The 22,794-nt window shown below is 37.7% G+C and overlaps 1 protein-coding gene across 1 annotated transcript; it reads left to right on the top strand.

Annotated features, from left to right (window-relative positions):
- Positions 1-5,868: 5,868 nt before the first annotated feature.
- Positions 5,869-6,705, top strand: LOC139128789 (uncharacterized). Its single transcript, XM_070694502.1, has one exon. It carries the CDS (start codon positions 5,869-5,871, stop codon positions 6,703-6,705), a length of 837 nt encoding a protein of 278 aa, XP_070550603.1.
- The last annotated feature ends 16,089 nt before the right edge of the window (positions 6,706-22,794 follow it).

Genomic DNA, 22,794 nt, shown 5'->3' on the forward strand with positions numbered 1-22,794 from the left:
CCCTCCAATGACTGCTCCGAAAGTGGACCTTATAGAAGCGGATTAACAAATCAGAGCATGCAGTACATGTGTGAAGGACGTGTAATGTAGGTCATTTTGAAACAGGACTAGTGAGACGTGGTGCTGTCAGACTTGTTGCTCTTGGGGGACGTTGCCGTGATGAGAAATTACCGATCAGCTGTTTTGCTACTTGGGCGTGAAACATGAGGTGACGTGTGTATCTCGATACACTTTGACCGTATCCATCAACTGATCCAATTTAGTGGACAGCATTTATGAGTGCCTTGTTCAGCTCGTGGTAAAACACAGCTCTGTGCCACCGTGGCGATGATCGACCTGGCGGGTAGTAAGCCAGCTATTGATCAGTCAAGTCAATACCTCTGAAGTACTGATTGAACATTACGGCAACGTTCGGGCATATTTATTTATTTATTTATTTATTTATTTATTTATTTATTTATGTATTTATTTATTTATTTATTTATTTATTTATTTATTTATTTATTTATTTATTTATTTATTTATTTATTTATTTATTTATTTATTTATTCGGTAATCCTACGGGATGATGTCCCATTTACAGGTTCTTCAAAAGCTCAAAAGAAAACGGTTAAAAAAACACTGAACAAGACAGCACCAAACAATAGGTACATACAAAACTAAAATCAAATGTAGGACACACAGAGACAAAAAACAAAGCAAACAAATCAACAAGAACAGCCATTAAAAAATTAAAGATATCAATATCACGATTACTACGAAACAATTCATTAAAATTACTCATATATCTGTTAAGAGGAGAAAATTTAAAAACATTGATATGGCTATGAGGTGGTCTGAATGTGGGACAGATGCGCAAAAGTTTGCCAGGTGCATTAAAGCATAGCTTTGATAAAACATCTGGTAAATTATAAAATCCAGTTGCACACTTGTGTAAAAACATCATATCAAGATAACAGCGACGTTTCTCCAAAGTTGGTTAGTTGAACAAGGTACAGAGAGCTTCATACTGGTCAGCATGATATGAAAATAGGTGTTTTGAAACACAAATATTTTATGAATTTACGTTGAACATTTTCAAGCAATTCCATATCTGATTTTTGCCAGGGGTTCCAGACAACAGAGCTATACTCGAGACAGCTCCTTACAAGAGAAGTATAAAGAGATTTAAAAGTGTGAACCTGAGTAAAATTTTGAGAGTTTCGTTTTATAAAACCCAGCATTCTAAAAGATTCATTTACATGAAAAGAAATATGATCTAAAAAAATTAAGTTTGAGGTTAAAATAACTCCCAAATCTTTAACTTTTTGCTGTCTATTAAGAATTATATCTAAAATACAATAGTCAAAATGAATTAAAGTCCTCGTGTTGGTAAAAGAGATCACAGAACACTTTTTGACATTTAATTCGAGTTTCCAAGATCGACAACAGAAGGCTACTCTATCAACATCTTCTTGAAGTTTTAAACAATCTTAAATGGTTTTAATAGGTCTAAAGATTTTAGCATCGTCTGCATATAAGAGTCACTGTGAATCTATACAAACACCTGGAAAATCATTTACATAAATACTGAATAACAATGGACCAAGTAGTGACCCCTGGGGTACACCCGATGATACTGGGCACCACTCAGAAAAGCGATTGTCAATAACTACTCTCTGTTGACGGTTACTTAAATGTGATTTTAACAACTGTAGAACTTGACTAGAAAAAACCGTAACATTCTAGTTTGTAAACTAACAGTCTATGATTAACAGAGTCAAAAGCCTTACAGAAGTCAGTGTAGATGCTATCAACCTGTGGTTTCTTGTCAAAACAGTTTGCAAGAAAATCAACATAGGTTACAAGGTTAGTCTGAGTAGAGCGAGTCTTAATGAAGCCATGCTGTGAATTACATATATACTGTTTAACATGGTTAAATATATCATCACAGATCACTTTCTCAAATGTTTTGCTTATTAAGGAGAGAAGTGACACTGGTCTATAGTTTGTAACATCACATTCGCTACCACTTTTGAAAATTGGAACAACATTTGCTTGCTTAAACCGGCTTGGAAATGTACCTTTCTCAATTGACTTGCTGTTTAAAACCATTGGTGGGTAAGCGAATTGATTTGCACATCGCTTTGATCTTTTTCGATATTGTGACAAAGTGTATGAAACAAGTGGGTTGAATCAAATGTGGACACTAAAAAATTCCAAGGAATTGTTGCTTGATTTAAAAGTCAAGAAGAACAAGTTCAGCTCAATCCGAACATTTGACGTTTCCACATTACACACCACAATTCCCCACGATAAACTTAAAACAAGGCTGTCATCTCTTGTGAAACAAGCTTTCCTGCATAAAAATGGCAGTAGAAGGTACCAATACATGACCATCAAACATAGGACAGGTTATTTCAGTAACAACATGGATGCCAAGCACAAATACACAGATGAAGAAATTATTAAAATACTTAATTTCTTAATCGACAACATATTTGTTAAGTTTGGCGGTGTGACATTTCACAATCTATCGGCATACCAATGGGTACAAATTGTGCACCCCTTCTTGCAGTCTTATTTCTCTATTCATATAAAGCAGAGTTCCTACAGTCTCTCTACAAAGCAGGGTCTAAAAAACTTTCAAGGCGTTTTAACAACACGTACAGATATATCGATGATCTGATTAGTCTAGACAATCCAGACATATCAAATTACTTACATCATATTTACCCTGATGAGTTGGATATCACAGAAACAACAGAGGGTAGGAACTCTGCTTCATATCTTGATCTGTTCCTACAAGTGGGTACTAACGGGCTACACACTAAGCTGTATGACAAAAGGGATGATTTCGATTTTGAAATCATAAATTATCCCAACTTGTCAAGTAATATTCCATCTGCACCTGCTTATGGTGTGTACGTGTCTCAACTTCTCAGGTATTGTAGGGCTTGTGATTCCTACACTGATTTTCAACTGAGACACAGCTCATTGGCATCAAAATTACTGAGACAAGGATACACAACAAAAAGACTCGTTAGGACTTTCAAAAAGTTCTACGGTCGACATGACGACATTGTGGCCAAATATGATACCTCGGACAAATGATTAACGACGGATTAAATGATTAACGGACAAATGATTAACGACAGCATTCCCGGCTTTGACTTATTACAGTGATTCATATGCTGTATCTTTTCATACAATATTTAGACAATTTTGGGACCAATCCTGACGGGTGTAGCATGCTAGCAGGGTACGCTTACCCATTCTGGACACCTGGTACCACCACTAATTATCAGTGGTTCAGGATGGTCCTACTTAAATTTGTAAATCACAATTGTCCCATGGACCTGGTAATATATTACCTTGAATGGAAATGATTATTGGACCAGTTTAATGTCATATTTTGATAAAATGCCTGATATGTTATCTTGACCAATGGCTTTGTTAGAATCCAATGTATTGAGATGTTTGAGAATGTTGTCTACAGAAATATGAACATTGCATAAGGCATCACTTTTGACATCATCAAAATGTGGAACAGTTGTGGTTTGGTCGTCTTGTTTGAAGACGGACTGAAAGAAATTGTTAAATAAATTTGCAACTTCTTTCGATTTACAGGCAGACGGATTGTTATAGCGCACTGAGTTTGGGACTGATTTTGATTTACATCTTGATTTACATGACCCCAGAAACGTTTAATATTGTTTTGAATGTCATATTCAACATTTGAATCATACTCTTTGTATTTATGTATTACATGGTTGATGGCGCTGTTGATCGGCTGCCCCTTTTATCTGCTCTCGGGTTTTCAGCGACTTTTAATATTTTTCCGTCGTGGTTTCATGCTAATTTATTTCATCAAGTGGTTTTAAGTATCCTGTTACCGTTCTGTCCAGAAGAAGACGTATTTCATCATTTCCAGAGACTGTCCATTGTGATTTCTTACACCAGTTGCGACACAGTTTCCCAGTTCAACATGGCAGCGAGCCGAGCTACACTATTACGTCATAGTAATTGTTCATCACAGCGCAATACTTTCTAACGTCCTTTCAAACCTCGGGGCCGGAAAGCTGGACTGAAACATCAGTCGCCGTAATTGCCCGTTCTAATCTACGTGTTACAGAGAAACGAGCCGGTTCATACCAATCTTTTGAGTGTTTGGACGTCATGTTTAAATCATCTAGCCAGTCTTTACGTGTTATTACCATCTACCGCCCACCGAAATCGCAGAAGAATAATTCAACCGTCAACGAGTTTCTTGCTGAATTTTCCACTCTACTTGAGTCCGCTGTACCGTCGCCCGGCTATCTTGTCATTGCTGGCGATTTTAACATTCACCTTGATGAGCAGAACTCGACCGACACAGTCAAGTTTATGAACCTGTTGCACTCGATGGGGTTACATCAACATATTCTCACACCGACGCATAACAAGGGCCATGTTCTAGATCTCCTGATTACACGTTCGACAGATGGGCTTGTTCAATCGGTGGATGTATCGAACTTTATGAACTCTGATCATAGTCTCATACGGTTTGATCTTAATCTTCGACGCCCTGCACCCAAAAAAGTGAGTATTTCACGTCGCGATTTCCAAACTGTTAACATCGATGTTTTTCAAGATGAAATCTCTTCCAAGTTGTCCACTTATCCACGAGATTTTGACGTTGAAGCCATATCTACATTTTATTGCGACACCATTACTGAGATATTAGACACTGTAGCGCCCATAAAGAAGAAATTGGTGACTGAAAAAGTACGTGCTCCATGGTACTGCGAAGAGCTACTGATGTTAAGAAAGAACGTGAGACGGCTTGATTCAAAGTATCACTCGACAAAGCTTGAGATTGATTGGCAGATTTTTCTGATAAAGCGAATCGAATATTTTCGCCACTGTGACGAATTAAAGGCTGACTACCATCGCGCTCGCATCCAAGAGGCAGATGACAAGAAGTTGTTTAAGATCGTCTCTGAGTTATCTGATACGAAAGCTGTCAACGCTAATGCTCTACCCAGTGAGATTCCATTGAAGGAACTACCATCTAGATTCCTGAGCTATTTCAACTCCAAAGTTGCCAAACTTCGTGAAGGCCTCATTAGTTACAGTACCGACACCGGCAACACCTTACCATCTCATAATTTACCAACTTTCAGTGAGGTGTCCGTGCATCAGGTTCGTACTCTTATTGAGCGGGCAGCTCCAAAATCCTGCGATCTGGACATTCTCCCGACAAACTATATCAAGAAATTCGCCTGTGTTCTCGCACCGTTCATTACGCATCTTTTTAATGCATCACTAACATTTGGTGTCGTTCCCAGTCATTTCAAATCTGCGATCATTCGACCATTGCTGAAAAACCCGGACCTTGATCCAAACAATCTGAAGAACTACCGACCTGTGTCAAATCTACCATTTCTTTCGAAATTACTTGAACGGGTTGTTGCTTCGCAATTGAACATTCACCTGGCTAACCATTCACTGTTAACCAAGTTCCAAAGTGCGTATCGCGCTCACCATAGCACAGAGACTGCCCTTCTGCGTGTCCATAATGACATCATGCTCGCTCTCAACGAAAAGAAAGATGTTCTCCTTGTTATGTTGGACTTGTCTGCTGCCTTCGATGCGGTTGACCATGATGTACTCCTTCACAGACTTCAATTCCGTTTTGGCATCACTGGTAAAGCTCTATCATGGTTCGGATCCTATCTCAACAATCGTAATCAGCGTGTTAAGATAGACTCATTTACATCACCAGTACAAATATGACATATGGCGTCCCCCAAGGTTCGGTTTTGGGACCAATTCTCTTTACACTGTATACAGCGCCACTTGAAGACATCATTGTCAAGCATGACTTCAACTCTATGTTGTATGCGGATGACTCTGCAGATTTATGTCGTGTGCAAGAGACCTGATGAAGTTAAAATTTCTCTTGAGCTATGCGTAGATGAAATTCGCAGGTGGATGAGATCCAATATGTTGATTCTCAACGACAATAAGACAGAGGTGATTCAGTTTTCGTCACGCCTGAGATCAGATGTGGTGAAAATTTCCAGCCTTAGGATAGGCGAGGTTGATATTGCCCCGTCCACTTCAGTTCGAAATCTAGGTGTTAAGCTCAACAACGACGGTTCTGCTTCTGATCATATTAGCCATGTCTGCAGGAAAGGTTTCTATGCACTATCTAGAATTGGCAAGATCCGCCCATTATTGGACAAACCTACAACGGAAAAGATGGTTCATGCATTCATTACGTCTCAGCTTGATTATTGCAATAGTCTCCTGTATGGTGTTAATAAGACTCAGCTGGATCGCCTACAATCACTTCAAAATGCTGCGGCTCATCTCGTCTCCCGGACTCGGAAATTCGATCTCATCACACCTGTTCTCATTGATCTGCACTGGCTGCCGGTTGATGCTCGCATCAAATTCAAAATTTTGTTAACCACCTATAAAACCATTCATCGCTTCGCACCACTTTATTTAATTGATTTACTTGAAATCTACACCCCAGTCAGAGATCTCAGATCAGCTGACTCTTTGCGGTTGGTGCCACCTCATGGAAACTTTAATAAGGCATACGGGCAGAGAGCATTCTCTGTTTGTGCACCTGCTCTGTGGAATTCGCTGCCGTCAGTGATTCGCAACGCCAGATCTGAGGACTGTTTTAAACGTCTTTTAAAAACTCATCTTTTTAATCAGTTCTATTGGTGATTGAGTTTTTAGGATCATCTTCAGTATGGTTTTTAACTGGGACTTTTTAATTTATTCTACTGCTTTCATAATTTTTTTATCACCGTCTTTTGTTTTATTTCATTTTTTATAATGAATTAACTTTTTAAATTTTTATCACCGTCTTTTGTTTATTGTACGAGAATGGTACAGGTGCTGACAGTTTTTGACATTGTTTATTTTCGTTTTTCTTTTATTGCTTTTGCTGGTTTTTAGTATTTGTTTGTTTCTTTTAAAATATGTAAATCGCACTGAGACGTATGTGTTGTGCGTGTAAGAAATAAATATTATTATTATTATTATTTTTAATTCTACTTGCTCGTTTAAATTCTGCTCGAGCTTTAGAAAATTTACACTAAGAAGCAATGCCCCTCTTACAATTACGAAAAGCAGCTTCCTTCTCCCGGAGCACACAAACATATTACTTCAATTCGTATTTCTTTTACCTTTCCATCAACGCCTCATTTGCGCTCGATTTGGTCTCCGTACAGGGACTACTGTGCTCATAAATTTCACCATTTTTGTGTTTTTTCCAGGCCCATACTGTCATTGGCGCCGTTTTGAAATAGCGAGAAACTACTACGTGGTCTTTGCTCTTTGCTGTCAGCATCAGGCGGTACGACTTGTGGATCATAGCTCGTGGCATTTTTTATTTCATTGGGTTAACCTAAGGTGTACATCCTGCAGGTTCCTGTGGCAGCAATATTATGCAGGTGGAGATGGTCAAACAATAGGGCAGAATTGTAATATGAGTCCATAATGACACGATGTCCTAACTCATAGTACGGTTGAATCAGCCGGGAAACAACTTGCCCAGGTTTGTTTCCCCTAAAAACTCGGGGGTCGTCTGCAGCGTTGGGGTAGAGAGGGTGATGACCGTTGTCAGCGACAGCTTGATGGACTTTGTCGTTGAAAACATAACCCGTAGCGGACTCACTGAGAGTGTACACTGTCATTCCATATTTGTGCGGTTTTGCTGGATTGTAGAAAACATGCTTTGTGCGGCCCCGGTAGGGGATGAATCCTACCCAGGCGAAAGTGAACATGGTCAACCAGGAATTAACATGTTAGTTCATGGTCATATGACCATGGTGTACCATGTTAATTCATGGTCAACCATTGACGACCATGTTTGTTAAATGGCACAAATTACTATGGTCTACCATCGTCAACCATTGCCAAAAAACCATGGTCAGCCATGGCTATATGACCGCGGTCAACCATAGACGACCATGTTTGTTAAATGGCACAAATTACTATGGTCTAACATGGTCAAACATGGCCAAAACTCATGGTCAATCATGATCAACCACAGCCACCACCGTGGTCAATGACAGGTGACCATGGTTTTTAAGAGTGTTATGAACTTTGCACCAAGTTTGGGCAATAGTAAAAAATATATATTTGCACAGAGAAGTAGAAGTTAAATTGTGTTTGTTTGTATGGAGTGTGCATGAAGATTAGGGGGCGGGGTTCATATGAAAGGCATGGTAACTGCTGGCTAAACAACAGCATACACACTACCTGTAATATTTCACGGTATTCAGATTATTGTAAATCCTGACATTGTCTTTTCCACAGCAATTCTGACAGTCAGCATGTGGTACATGACATCATTGTGCTGCTTCTTCCCCTGTATTGTATACAAATGATAGTTTTCTAAAGTGACATATAAATGTACCCAGTACCCAGTAACTCTTTTGATATGTTTACCTTGTGAGCAGCAGATTCTAAAATTCACCTTAGAGTCATGTATACAGATGCCAGAAGGTCTGAACAGCCATGAAAAAGTTGAGAGGATATACTTCCAACACGTCTTCATTCCAGTGGACACATTCAATCACACTTGACTGTAAAAGAAAAACCTCAGGCAATAAATGTTTCATTAAAAAAACAATATATTACTGTACAATAAAACAAATATCTCTTCTATTATGAACATACAATAATTGTAGTTTCAACATGAAATGAGCTGTTAAATATATGTTTTCATTGTAAATATTAGTTAGATACAAAATAAAAACGTTTGTACTTTGATCTATTATACTGGATACTGAATGCAAAATATTAATGTTAGTAGAAAACATATCTATATATGTTGGAAGAATGACCAACATTTTAGGAAATGATTATACATGAAAGTCTGTTGATAAATTCTGTCTTAAAAATGCTTTGACAGATTATACAGATACGTCATCACAAAGTGAAACATCACAAATTTTTAACGAGTACATGTAACTGTTTATAAAAATATATCAATATTGAATTTAGTGTTAGAAGAATAATGATATAAATTCTTGGTACTTTTGTTGATATCTTTTTTGGATTACACGTACTAAGTGCAATCTGATAATGGAATATACAAAAAAATGCAAAATCTGTCCTTTGAAAGACCTGGAACGGTAAGATCAACAGATCACAATATTTAAAACGTGTATCAAATGGAAACTGATCAGTTAAAAAATCTTATGTTAAATTCACATATATATATATATATATATATATATATATATATATATATATATATATATATATATATATATATATATATATATATATATATATATATATATAACTTAACTATGAAAAACTTATTCAAAAACTTTGCAATTTTTGCTACATGTATTTGTTGACAAATAAATTTCACTTTATATATTTCAAAATGCCTTTCCTGAAAATGAAGTGTACATGGAAAACATGAGAACTTTGATTTGATGTTTTATCATTAGATGTTGAGTTTCAGCCAAAATAAACAAGGCATCATGGTAAAACAATGTTCAATTGCTACATGTAAAAATCAGGATCAGGTCTGTGGTGTCCTTTACATGGTAAGAGCTGATGAACAGTAAAACTTGCACAAGAAATGAATCACAGTACAAACCATGCCACCACCCGCACTACTTGGAAAGAGAGTAGTTGTATCAAGTCCGAAAACATTTCTTCCATCATTAAGACATCGAATGATCAGCACCTGAGACGAGAATAAACTGTATCATGTCCGATTTATACTATGTTATTCCTATGCACTGCATAGGGTAGGGTTGCTACCATAAGTACCATACCAATCCATAATCGATATGAACAGAGATCACTTCTTGTCGCCATATGTTCTCAACTTCTCAAAGAACAGTGGTTGGTTTGAAATAGTCCCCTAAGGTGTGGAAAGTGTCGAAGTAGCAAACTCTCAGTTGAAACGTCATGAAAAGGCTGGAAAATTCAACATGTCCACGGCCGGCCATTACACTGTAAATAACGGACATCCACTGATCGAAGTTTAACTTACATAAACTCTAAGTCTCTAACGCAGGCAACGTCCTTCAATCATTACAGTTGTTCTCCTAAACCTCTTCTGTGTTCCCTTCATCATCGACTGAGAGAAGTAATCGACGATTTCTCCCAAAAACCGTGGCTTAATGGAGTGAATGATTATCCAGACTCACATATTCCAACACTGGAATTCAAAATGGCAACCTTGGCAAAATTGGCCAATCAGAAGTCTTGTTTTACAACACGTGATGTTGTAAGGTCAAAGTTCGAATACATGATGATCTGTTTGACCTGTGACCTGGCTGCTGCCGCTGCCTTTTCAAACATTAGTTTTGCGAGAATGGGAGAGTATATTACTTTTATGCCAACTTTTATACACTATAAATCAGTCAGTGTACCTCTATGGCCTTCCGACATGTATGATTATGCAAGTAACTATCGTGAGTAGTCAGATTTTAAGCCTTTCTAAATGTGTTTGCATGTATCAACGTAGGACAGTAACACTTTCTGATCGACACATGACTGAGGCAATGGCCTTATTTAGTGCTCGGTGCTACACGGCAACACAGAAAAACCTTGAACAGGGCCCATGGGCTAATTTGCAGCTATTCAGTGGTATGACTTGTAAACCAAACAAAAAAATTGTAGTTCTTTTCCTGAAATTCGTCACAGCTTTTTGAAACTTATCATTTAAAAACATTAATGTCCAGAGAATAACCTTCATGCATTGATGTTTTTCAGTACATTTATTTCATATTCCAAGGTAATGGTTTGATAAATTTGTGCATTCCACAAATTGACCTATCTAATTTTTTTTTCAAAAAATAGTATTTCTCAAATCATTAATCCTTTGACTTTTTTTTTCTTAAGGATTATGTGGTATTTACAGTACATACCACCTATAACTTACTTCGATTTTGTTTATTTATTGAGTGATTATGATATTTGGTATCCTGTTGTCTTCATCGTTGGACACGTGTTAAATTCTGCCTGAAAATATTCTTTATGATTTGTTGAAGAGAATTTTGCAATATTACAATTTAACCAAAATAAAAATTTAAAACATGGTCATCAAGAAAATTTGTCATTCTAGGACGATGGTCGCATTGATAACGATGGTCAGAAATATAATCAGTCATCAAATAACATGGTTGACCATGGTTGCCGACAATCATGAACAGATCAGCGATGATAGACCGTGGTCAACTGTGATAGACCAAAGTATTTGATGCTTACTGTGGTCTCATATCATAGCCAACCAAGGTAGTTCATGGTCAAACATCAAAAACCATCAAATACCCTGTTGATCATGGTACATCACGGTTGACATTTCGCCGGGGTATGTTTATTACCTGTTCGCACATCGGGCTTCTGTGCATTCTGCTGTCTGCATTTACTTGATCAATGACATTTCATACTTTCAACATTCTATCCCATTTTTCACTTATTTTTGAGGTTGTATACATGGCTGTTTCATTTCCGATGGTGAAAAATTGAATGTCTTCACTCTCCAGAAATTTATGAAATAGGTGGTTTATGAATTCAATCTCATCTTCTTTTCTTTTTACATTACACAATTTTTTATCAGTAATTTGTATAATTGCAAAATTCAGTTATTTGGCACTTAACTCTTTGAGAAATTGAAAAAATATATGAAAATCCAATTATCCCAAATTAGTTGCAATCGTGTTTGTCGTTTTTGTTGTCTCTGTTCTTGCCATTTTTACTTTTATTATGTGGTAACTTCCATGCCAACTTTTCCCCACACAGACTTAGACGTGGTGGCTGTGACCAATCTGGCTGAAATTGGTCATAGCCACCACGTCTATTAAAATTCATGAGTTTACTTTTCTTGTTTACGTACATACTTATATCAGATGGAAATCTGAGAATTTGCGATTACATAAGGTTTACAACCCCCCACACAAGAGCAATGAATTAAAATTACTCTTTACAAAGAATGCGGATAAATTTGTTGGTTCCTCACATGTCACTTACTCTTTACAAAGCATGACAAATTAGTTGGTTCCACACATGTCACCTTTTCAGGGTCAACAACAACTCCAAAAAGAGAACTACCAAAAAACCAATAAAAATGCAAGAGGACACACAAACACATAAAAGAAATAACAAAAACCGCAACAACATTAGAAAGAAATACAAAAAAAAAACTAAAAACAAAATGAAAAAAACACCGTAACAGACAAAAGAGCCGTAGAAATAAATCGGCTATCATCCAAAGAAAAGCCGACAACAACATGAAATTCATCAAAAATCTCTCATCGCTCAAACTAACAAACACCGAAATAATAGCACTAGGCAAAGGCCTAAAATTTATTCCGACGCCAACAAAACCAAACAGAACAAAACTACTTCATGATTTCAACAAATATAGTCGCATAATGAGACTACGCTACATCATGAGACACAAACAATCGCAACAACAACAACCATTCAAAGAAAAGTCAAACTGGACACCTCGAACAACAGAAAACACAAAACTCGAAAGCTATCTAGAAGCGACAAAACTCGCACTTCTAGAGATACCCTTTGAAACAAGGAAACAGAACATGTCGCGTGCTCAAAGAATCGCGATGAACAAGCTTGCAAACAATAGGCTAATTATAATAAAACCCTTCGACAAAGGGTCGAGGCATTGTCATTGTAAACACAAAAGATTACGTACACGAATGCGAAAGACAATTACGCAACACTCAGTATTATACACAACTAGACAGTGACGACACAGAACAAACAGTAAACAAAGTACACGAACTATTAAACAAAATGTAAGAGAAAAAACACATCGACCATGATAATTATAAGTATCTCGATCCAAAAAAACATTAAAATCCGTACCCCGCAGTGGTACTTACTACCTAAAATTCAAAAACCGCCGCCCGAAAACTCAACGTTTGCAGGGAGACAAATAATTAGCGGCTGCTCTAGTCCAACTATGAGAATCTCAGAATTTCTGGATTACTTCATAAAACCATTGGTCCAGCAACAACCAACGTATCTAAAAGACACAACAAATTTCATCCAAGATATTGAAAAAACAACTGTCCCCCAACATGCATTTCTTGTAACACTTGACGTAGTATCTATGTACACAAACACAATTCACGACGAAGCGATTCGGCTAGTCAGTGAAACATTAAATTCACAAACCTCGCTTCAAACAAATTACGGTATCAAAAAACCACCAACGTAAAACTTAATATAAATGCTTTCACTAATTCTAAAACACAAAAGTTTTGAATTTAACAAGCAATACTTCCGTCAAACCCGCGGCTGCAGCATGGGATTGAATGCGTCGCCAGAAATTGCAGACATTGCTTTTCATGAACTTGAAAAGAGAATAATCGTAAACAACAACAACAACAACAACATTCATTTCTGGAAAAGATTCAGAGATGATGTCTTTGCAATCTTTCTGGTTACACAAACCGAACTCACTAACTTCATTCAAAAAATCAACACAATGCACTCAACGTTTAAGTTTTCATACAAAAACTCAACACAAAAAATTACATTCCTAGATGTAGTAGTTTTCAAAAGTGCAAGATACCACAAAGAAAATATCCTCGACATCAAAACACTTACTAAACCAACAGACACATTCCAATTTTTACATTAGGAATCGTGTCACCCGACTGCAACATTTAATGGCTTTATCAAAGGTGAAATCCTTCGATACGCTCGCACTTGTAACAACAATGACGACTTCACTAAAAAAGTGGCTTTCTTTAGAAACAAACTACTCGACAGAGAATACAAAAACAACAAAACTACGAATATAACAGACAAAATAAACCACAGTATTCGTAACACACTAACAAACCGTACAATTACACGTAAGGAAATAGCAAACAAACTCATCTTCAGTACAACACACAGCCCCTACATAAAAAAATAAGATCTTAAGGCAATTCTTTTGAAGCGTTGGGCTGAACTGGAGAAGGACTCAACTCTAAGGAATCTATTTCAAGAATCGCCAATCATTGCGTACAAGAGAAACAAAAACCTGAAAGACACACTAGTCAAAACAAAGTTCACAGAAGTAAAGGAACAAAAAACAAACAAACCAGACCACCAAATGGACTCACAACGAGACCCAAACATTGATATTCGTGCCTCGCTATTCGATGAGCAAGATCACTAAAACACATTAAAATAAATATTCACAAACAAAAACTAAGGAAAGAATCTACATTGCGACTGATGAGAAACCACACTCGGGTTTCGAAACGCAAGCGTCAAAGGGCCACTCTATTGTTATGTAGGTCATTTACCCCACACTCATCATGACCTGAGTTCAATTAGTCTAGAACATTCTCAAGGTCACTGCCCTTAATGACCTCACAACCTTGAATTCAATTAGTCATGTTTGGAATGTTCTGGAAAGTTGATTAGTTGTGTAAGGGAGATAATTTTAGAACAGTAATTAGCATGTCAATAAAAGTTCTAGATTGTTCTTACATGCCTTTATAAAAGGGACGTGCACAGCTTCCAGTCAGACTTTTGGGATCGTGTCTCTTGTGTGTTACTAAACTCCAGCAGTAGTCATTCTCAAGACTTTCCAAGACCTTCACTGCCAACGCTGGATTTATACTTTGGACTTTGTGCAACTACAAGCCTGCAAGCCGAAGGACTGTTCATTCATCCGACTGACTGTTACAACTCTGAGACTGGAGCTTTGCCGTCCCAGCTGAGATAAGTAGTCTGTACACTTTTAAAGCTTGTACTCTGTCCCTAACTTAGCAATTAGTTTTGTTTTCGTAATAAATTTTGTTTTAAACGTTAACTGCTGAGTTCACCCTTTTGTTCGTTTTCTCTGCACGTAACAAAATTGGGGGCTTGTCCGGGATACGAATATTTTGAGCCGTTTGACAACATTTTGACAGCTTTCAAAACTACTGTATACTGTGAACTCAGCGAAATTTAATCATGGCGGAATTTAAACCAGAGGAAATGGATGACCTTGATCAGGACACATTTGATTCCCTCAGAAAAGACGACCTCATAACACTGGCCAATTTCCTTAAAGTAGAAGTCAAAGATCTATGCGCAAGAGGGAAATACAGTACCGTATTGCCAAACATCTAGTTGATTTAGGCCAATTTGAGGAATCCACCCTGAAAGATTATGAGCCGAGTCTACCTCTGAACTCAGAAAATTAGAATTAGAAATGCAGACAAATTTGGAGATCAAGAAACTAGAATTACAAATAGAAAAAGAAAAATACAAATGCAGTTAGAAATGGAAGAAAGACAGAGAGAGAGAGATAGGCAGGAAAGATTAGAAATGAAACGTTTAGAGCTTGGACAGTCAGGAAAATCCTTCCCTTCACACGGTTTTGACATCACTAAGCATTTCAGGTTAGTCCCCCCTTTCCAAGAAAAGGATGTTGATAAATATTTCCTTCATTTTGAGAAAATTGCTCAGAGTCTGAATTGGCCTAAGGAGTCCTGGTCTATGCTTTTGCAGAGTGCTTTGGTGGGTAAAGCCAGAGAAATTTACATTCAGTTGTCAGTAGAGAAGGCTTCAAATTATGATTCTGTGAAGGAATTAATTCTCAAGGCCTATGAGTTGGTGCCTGAAGCTTACCGTCAGAAATTTAGGGATTGTGAGAAGGTGAAAGATCAAACTTATGTTGAATTTGCTCGAACAAAAGAACAACTGTTTGATCGTTGGTGTTCTTCGGAAAAGGTCAGTCAGAATTATGACAAATTACGACAACTTGTTTTGATTGAGGAATTTAAAAGGTGCATCCGGAGTGACATCAAGACGTTTATCAATGAACAAAAGGCAGATACATTAGAGGTTGCTGCACGTTTGGCTGATGATTATTCATTGACCCACAAATCTTCATTTCTCAGCAAACCATCCCAGTCCTTTTCATACAGAAACAATGCAGGTAAATTTAACTCCTCCTTTTCATCCAAGAATTTTTCAAAGGAGAGTAGGAAATCAAATGACAACAGTTCACAAAATTCAAGTAACACTCCCATATCATCAGATCCCAAGTCTCAATCTCCTTCTGACAAACAGTTCGGTACACTTTCTTGTAATTATTGTAAGAAAGACGGCCATTTAATGTCAGATTGTTTCAAATTGAAAAGAAAACGTGAAGGTCAAAGTGGTCAAAGTGGATCTAAGCCCACCGGCTTTATTTCTTCATCAACTCAATTAGAGTCTAATAATGTGTGCAACACATTTTCTGAGGTTAAACCCCTCTTATCCCCAATTAATGAGGTCAAGGTCAATTCTTCTCAAGATAGCATTATGGGTATTTTCGAACCATTTATTCATAATGGTTTTATATCACTTTCTAGTGATTTCTCTTCCGCTACCCCTGTCAAAATTTTAAGAGATACCGGGGCTTCCCAGTCTCTTTTGTTGGCAGATACCCTGCCGTTTTCTGAAAAGTCATTTTCAGGTTCTAAAGTTCTTATTAAGGGGTAGATTGTAATGACTACATTCCTGTTCCTCTCCATAATGTCTATTTGTCTTCGGACTTTGTTTCTGGACCTGTGGCTTTAGGTATTAGGCCTTTTTTGCCTTTTGAAGGGATTCACCTTCTTCTTGGAAACGACCTTGCGGGGACAAGGTCATTACTAATCCACTTGTGACTGATAATCCTAGTTTAGATCAGGATCCAGAGCCAATTGAACAAGAGATACCCGATTTATTTCCTTCATGTGCCATTACTCGAGCCATGTCAAAGAAAACTTCCGAGAATCAAAATACTCTCAAAAATAATGTCCAGATGTTGACTTAAATGACACCTTTCTCAGTCAGGTGTTTGACACGGATCATTCCGTTATCCCTCGTGGATTTGAAACTTCCAGTAAAACTGCTGACCAAGTCAGACATTTTCTAGATCAAATCTCATTGCAGAACAACACAAAGACCCAGATATTTTGTCTTTGTTTGACAGGGTAGATGATGAAGGTAAAACTTCAGATAGCTCTGTTTCCTATTATACAAAATCTGGTATTCTCATGCGTAAATGGAGACCTCCAGATGTTTTGGTTGATGACGATTGGGCTATAAAACATCAAATTGTGGTTCCAAAGCCCTACCATGCTGAAATATTGCGCCTGGCCCATGAAACCCCCTGGGCTGGTCATTTAGGAGTCAGGAAAACTTATCATAAAATTCTCAGTCACTTTTATTGGCCTAATCTCAGGCAGGATGTAGCACATTTCTGTAAAACTTGTCACACATGTCAAATGGTAGGAAAGCCAAACAGACCATTCCAAAGGCCCTTTACAGCCAATTCCTGCATTTCAAGAACCATTTAGTAGGATACTAATAGACTGTGTTGGGCCCCTACCAAAAACAAGATCAGGAAATGAGTACATGCTGACAATAATGTGTACATCAACTCGGTTCCCCGAAGCCATACCACTGAGAAATATAAAGACAAAGACTATAGTGAAAGCTTTAGTCAAATTTTTCACTTTATTTGGCCTCCCTAAATGTGTCCAGTCCGATCAAGGCTCCAACTTTATGTCTGGTATTTTTCAACAAGTAATGGATCAGCTAGGCATTAAACAGTATAGGTCATCCGCCTATCATCCAGAAAGTCAGGGTGCTCTTGAGCGATTTCATCAAACTTTGAAAAACATGATTAGGACCTACTGTTTTGACACAGAGAAGCAGTGGGATGAAGGAATTCATTTTCTGCTCTTTGCTGTTAGAGAGTCAATTCAAGAGTCTCTTGGTTTTAGCCCATTTGAGCTTGTATTTGGACATACAGTCCGTGGCCCACTTAAGCTCATTAAAGAGAAATTCCTATCAGACGATGAGGATTGTCTGAATATTTTGCAATATGTGTCAGATTTTCGTACAAAACTCTCTAAAGCATGTGAATTAGCCAGAGAAAATCTTGAGTCATCTCAGCAGTCAATGAAAACCAGATATGATAAAAGCACCTCAAAACGGAAGTTTGAACCAGGTCAAAAAGTTCTTGTTCTACTTCCAATTCCTGGCAAACCACTCCATGCTCGTTACTTTGGGCCATACCTAATTGATAAGAAATTGAGTGATTTAAATTACATCATAATAACACCTGACAGGCGAAAACAAAAACAGCTATGTCACATAAATATGCTTAAGCCATATTTGGATAGGGATAATCCTACTAAAACAAAGCCTGTCAGTACAGTCAGTTCTGGCCATTATGAAGATAGTGATACTGAAACTGACTTGAGTGAAAATACTCTAAACTCAAAGCTGGGCTCGGTCAAGCTTCAGAACTCAGAAATCCTGGAGAAGCTGGAGTCTACAAGTTGGCACACCTCCAGCCAGAACAACAACAACAGGTGAAAGAACTGCTCCATGAATATAAACACCTGTTTCAAGATGTTCCAACGAGGACAAACGTCATCTATCACGACGTTGATGTTGGGGACAGTAAGCCTGTAAAACAACATCCATACAGACTGAATCCAACAAAAGCGAAATATCTCAGGAAGAAGTCAAATACCTGCTGGACAATGACTTTATTGAACCCAGTAAAAGTAACTGGAGTTCGCCGTGCATACTTGTTCCCAAATCAGATCACAGTTATCGTATGTGCACAGACTTTAGGAAGGTCAACACTTTAACAAAGACAGACACTTTCCCAATCCCGAGGATTGATGACTGCATCGACCGAGTGGGAAAAGCCAAGATGTGACAAAATTTGACCTACTGAAGGGATTTTGGCAAGTCCCTCTGACAGATCGTGCTCGTGAAATATCCGCCTTTGTTACGCCAGACGGATTGTGCCAGTACAAGGTGATGCCATTGGAATGAAGAACTCTCCGGCAACGTTCCAACGGATGATCAACGACGTCATATCCGGGCTAGACGGGTGTGCAGCTTACGTTGACGACGTCATCCTGTATAGTGACACCTGGGAGGAACACATCAAGCTCATGCGGAAGTTCTTTGAGAGACTGAGTAAAGCAATGTTGACTGTCAACCTTGCCAAATCTGAGTTTGTATGGGCAAGGGTAACTTACCTCGGACATACTGTAGGACAGGGTGAGGTAAAACCTGTTGATGCCAAAATCAGTGCCATTTCAAGTTTCCCATACCAAACTGCAAACGACAACTGATGCGCTTTCTCGGTATGGCTGGTTACTACAGAAAATTCTGTCCAAATTTCTCCACAATTACTGAGCCTTTGACTAACTTACTTAAAAAGAAGTAAAGTTTGTTTGGTCAGAGCAATGCCAACAGGCATTTGATACACTTAAAGCCATACTGCAAAGTGCCCCAGTGTTGTCTGCACCAGATTTCACTTTGCCATTCAAATTAGCTGTAGATGCTAGTGATACGGCTGCTGGTGCTGTTTTATTGCAAGAGGATAGTCATGGGGTAGATCATCCTGTTTGCTATTTTTCACGCAAATTTAACAAATCCCAGAGAAACTACTCTACAATTGAAAAAGAGTGTTTATCTTTGATATTAGCTTTACAGCATTTTGAAGTTTATGTTACTTCTTCAAATCAGCCAATAGTGGTTTATATTGATCACAACCCTCTTGTTTTTCTGCAGAAATTTAAAGGCAAAAATCAGAGATTTGCTAAGATGGAGTTTAATGTTACAGGAGTTTAATCTTGACATTAGACATATCAAAGGCAGAGACAATTTAATTGCAGACTGTCTCTCTCGTATTTAGAGTTTATTGTTGTTCACTTTCAAGAAATTTTACTTTAGAGTAAAACAAAATTTGAGTACTTAAATCCTTTTCAAGATTACATTTGTAAAAGAAAGATTTTTCTTTGAAAAATTTTCTTTTTTTGAAGAGGGGGTGTGTTATGTAGGTCATTTACCCCACACTCATCATGACCTGAGTTCAATTAGTCTAGAACATTCTCAAGGTCACTGCCCTTAATGACCTCACAACCTTGAATTCAATTAGTCATGTTTGGAATGTTCTGGAAAGTTGATTAGTTGTGTAAGGGAGATAATTTTAGAACAGTAATTAGCATGTCAATAAAGTTCTAGATTGTTCTTACATGCCTTTATAAAAGGGACGTGCACAGCTTCCAGTCAGACTTTTGGGATCGTGTCTCTGTGTGGTTACTAAACTCCAGCAGTAGTCATTCTCAAGACTTTCCAAGACCTTCACTGCCAACGCTGGATTTATACTTTGGACTTTGTGCAACTACAAGCCTGCAAGCCGAAGGACTGTTCATTCATCCGACTGACTGTTACAACTCTGAGACGGAGCTTTGCCGTCCCAGCTGAGATAAGTAGTCTGTACACTTTTAAAGCTTGTACTCTGTCCCTAACTTAGCAATTAGTTTTGTTTTCGTAATAAATTTTGTTTAAAACGTTAACTGCTGAGTTCACCCTTTTGTTCGTTTTCTCTGCACGTAACTCTATCAACTTTGTAACATCATAGGTCCTGCGGCGTCTCGCCATAAGCTTTCCCCAAACAAACAATACATTACCGTACACACTTATCCAAACTTCCCTACAAACATCCGAGGCGAAACAAACATTTTTTATAACGCAAACAATCGGATAAGAATGTAGGAACACATTTTTGAAACGAACCAAACACAAACTCGACACAATTTTGGATAGTTAGGTGGGGAGCCTCTTTCACACTTTATACATTCATTTTCATCGACAATTCTGTCCCATTTTGCTGACCAACCGTTGAACCCGACAAGATACTGACACGGTCCTTCTTCAACTGCAACTATTTTCTTCACTGCACCCTTTGTCCACCAGTAACAGTCATCGAGGGCCTCAACGTTTTCACCTACTGAGAACGCGTAATGAGCCATGTTTTCTGTGTTTTCCGGTGTTTGGCTTAATTGCCAATGAAACTTTTAATTTTAATTGTTTTCCCAAGTCAACTATCCAAGCATTTTAAGAGGGGTGATTAAAAAGGCCAGAACAGCCAATATTGACCAATCGGGTTCAAGAACCCGGGAAAGGTGTTAAAAGTGTGCGATAGATGTGTTTACGACATAAACATTACGAACAGTAGGATTAAGATAGGTATGAATAATCCAAACTACCCAGTTTCTGTGTGGGGAAAAGTTGGAATGTTATCTGACTGTAAAATTAAATCTACTAACATTACATTGATATCGGGAATCTTTTACTTGCAGGAATACTCGTATCAAAAGGACGTCAAGATAAAAACATAAGCGAGGATTTGGCGACGAAATGTCTTCAATACTAAGCGCATTATTTTTTTTATGTAGATTTTATTACCAAATTAAAAGGCCAAAGACAGCCTTCCTTTACAATATTGTTTCATTACAATATGATTGTAAATCTACATTAACATAGAAAACAAAAAGGCACACAGAAGGGAGACAACAGCGAGGCACAATAATTAAACGTCAACAAAAGTTGAAGGTAATCGGTGGAAAAAGAAAAAAATAAAGAAGCATTAATACACTTTGTGAACTTTAATCTGTCAGAAAATGTTTCCATCTTAGTTAAAATGTTTCTATACGGTGAAGTCTTGTAGCGATAATTTTTTCGGATAACATTGTCTTTTAATACACTCATGGAAGACATGAATGGATGGCTTCAAATTGGAGAATCTTACTGTATAAATGTTGTATTTTGCTATCAACACAATATAAGATTTAAAAATATGTTGTTCCTTTTGTTAAAAAGCCCAAGATGATATGTTTGCATGAACAATTTTTCACTTCGATATTTTTATCTTTCAAGTACTTTTGGACATTGTTATGTAGGTCATTTCCCCCCACACTCATCATGACCTGAGTTCAATTAGTCTAGAACATTCTCAAGGTCACTACCCTCAATGACCTCACAACCTTGAATTCAATTAGTCATGTTTGGAATGTTCTGGAAAGTTGATTAGTTGTGTAAGGGAGATAATTTTAGAACAGTAATTAGCATGTCAATAAAAGTTCTAGATTGTTCTTATATGCATGTGTATATAAAAGGGACGTGCACAGCTTCCAGTCAGACTTTTGGGATCGTGTCTCTTGTGTGTTACTAAACTCCAGCAGTAGTCATTCTCAAGACTTTCCAAGACCTTCACTGCCAACGCTGGATTTATACTGTGGACTTTGTGCAGCTTCAAGCCTGCAAGCCAAAGGACTGTTCATTCATCCAACTGACTGTTATAACTCTGAGACTGGAGCTTTGCCGTCCCAGCTGAGATAAGTAGTCTGTACACTTTTAAAGCTTGTACTCTATCCCTGACTTAGCAATTAGTTTTATTTTCGTAATAAATTTTGTTTAAACGTTAACTGCTGAGTTCACCCTTTTGTTCGTTTTCTCTGCACGTAACAGCATCAAGCCAGAAGTCTTTTCTTTCTTTTCTCCATTTCTATAACTTATCTCCTTGGGGCTCGTCGGGATACGAATATTTTGAGCCGTTTGACAACATTTTGCCTACCTTTTCAAAACTACTTTACACTGTGAACTCAGCGAAATTTAATCGTGGTGGAATTCAAGCCAGACGAATTTATGGAGGACCTTGATCAGGACACATTTAATTCCCTCAGAAAAGACAACCTCATAGCACTGGCAAATTTCCTTAAAGTAGATGTCAAAAGATCTATGCGCAAGCGAGAGATACAGTTCAAGATTGCAAAACATTTAGTTAATTCAGGCCTTTTTGAGGAGTCTGCCCTGAAAGATTATGAACCTGAGTCTTCCTTTGAACTCAGAAAATTAGAGTTAGAAATACAGGCAGATTTGGCACGTGAAAAGTTAGCAATGGAAGAAAGACAGAAAGAAAAAGAATTACAAATGAAAGAAAAAGAATTGCAAATGAAAGAAAAAGAATTGCAAATG

This window comes from Ptychodera flava, unplaced genomic scaffold (genome assembly GCF_041260155.1).
Source record: "Ptychodera flava strain L36383 unplaced genomic scaffold, AS_Pfla_20210202 Scaffold_70__1_contigs__length_633064_pilon, whole genome shotgun sequence".
Lineage (NCBI taxonomy): Eukaryota > Metazoa > Hemichordata > Enteropneusta > Ptychoderidae > Ptychodera > Ptychodera flava.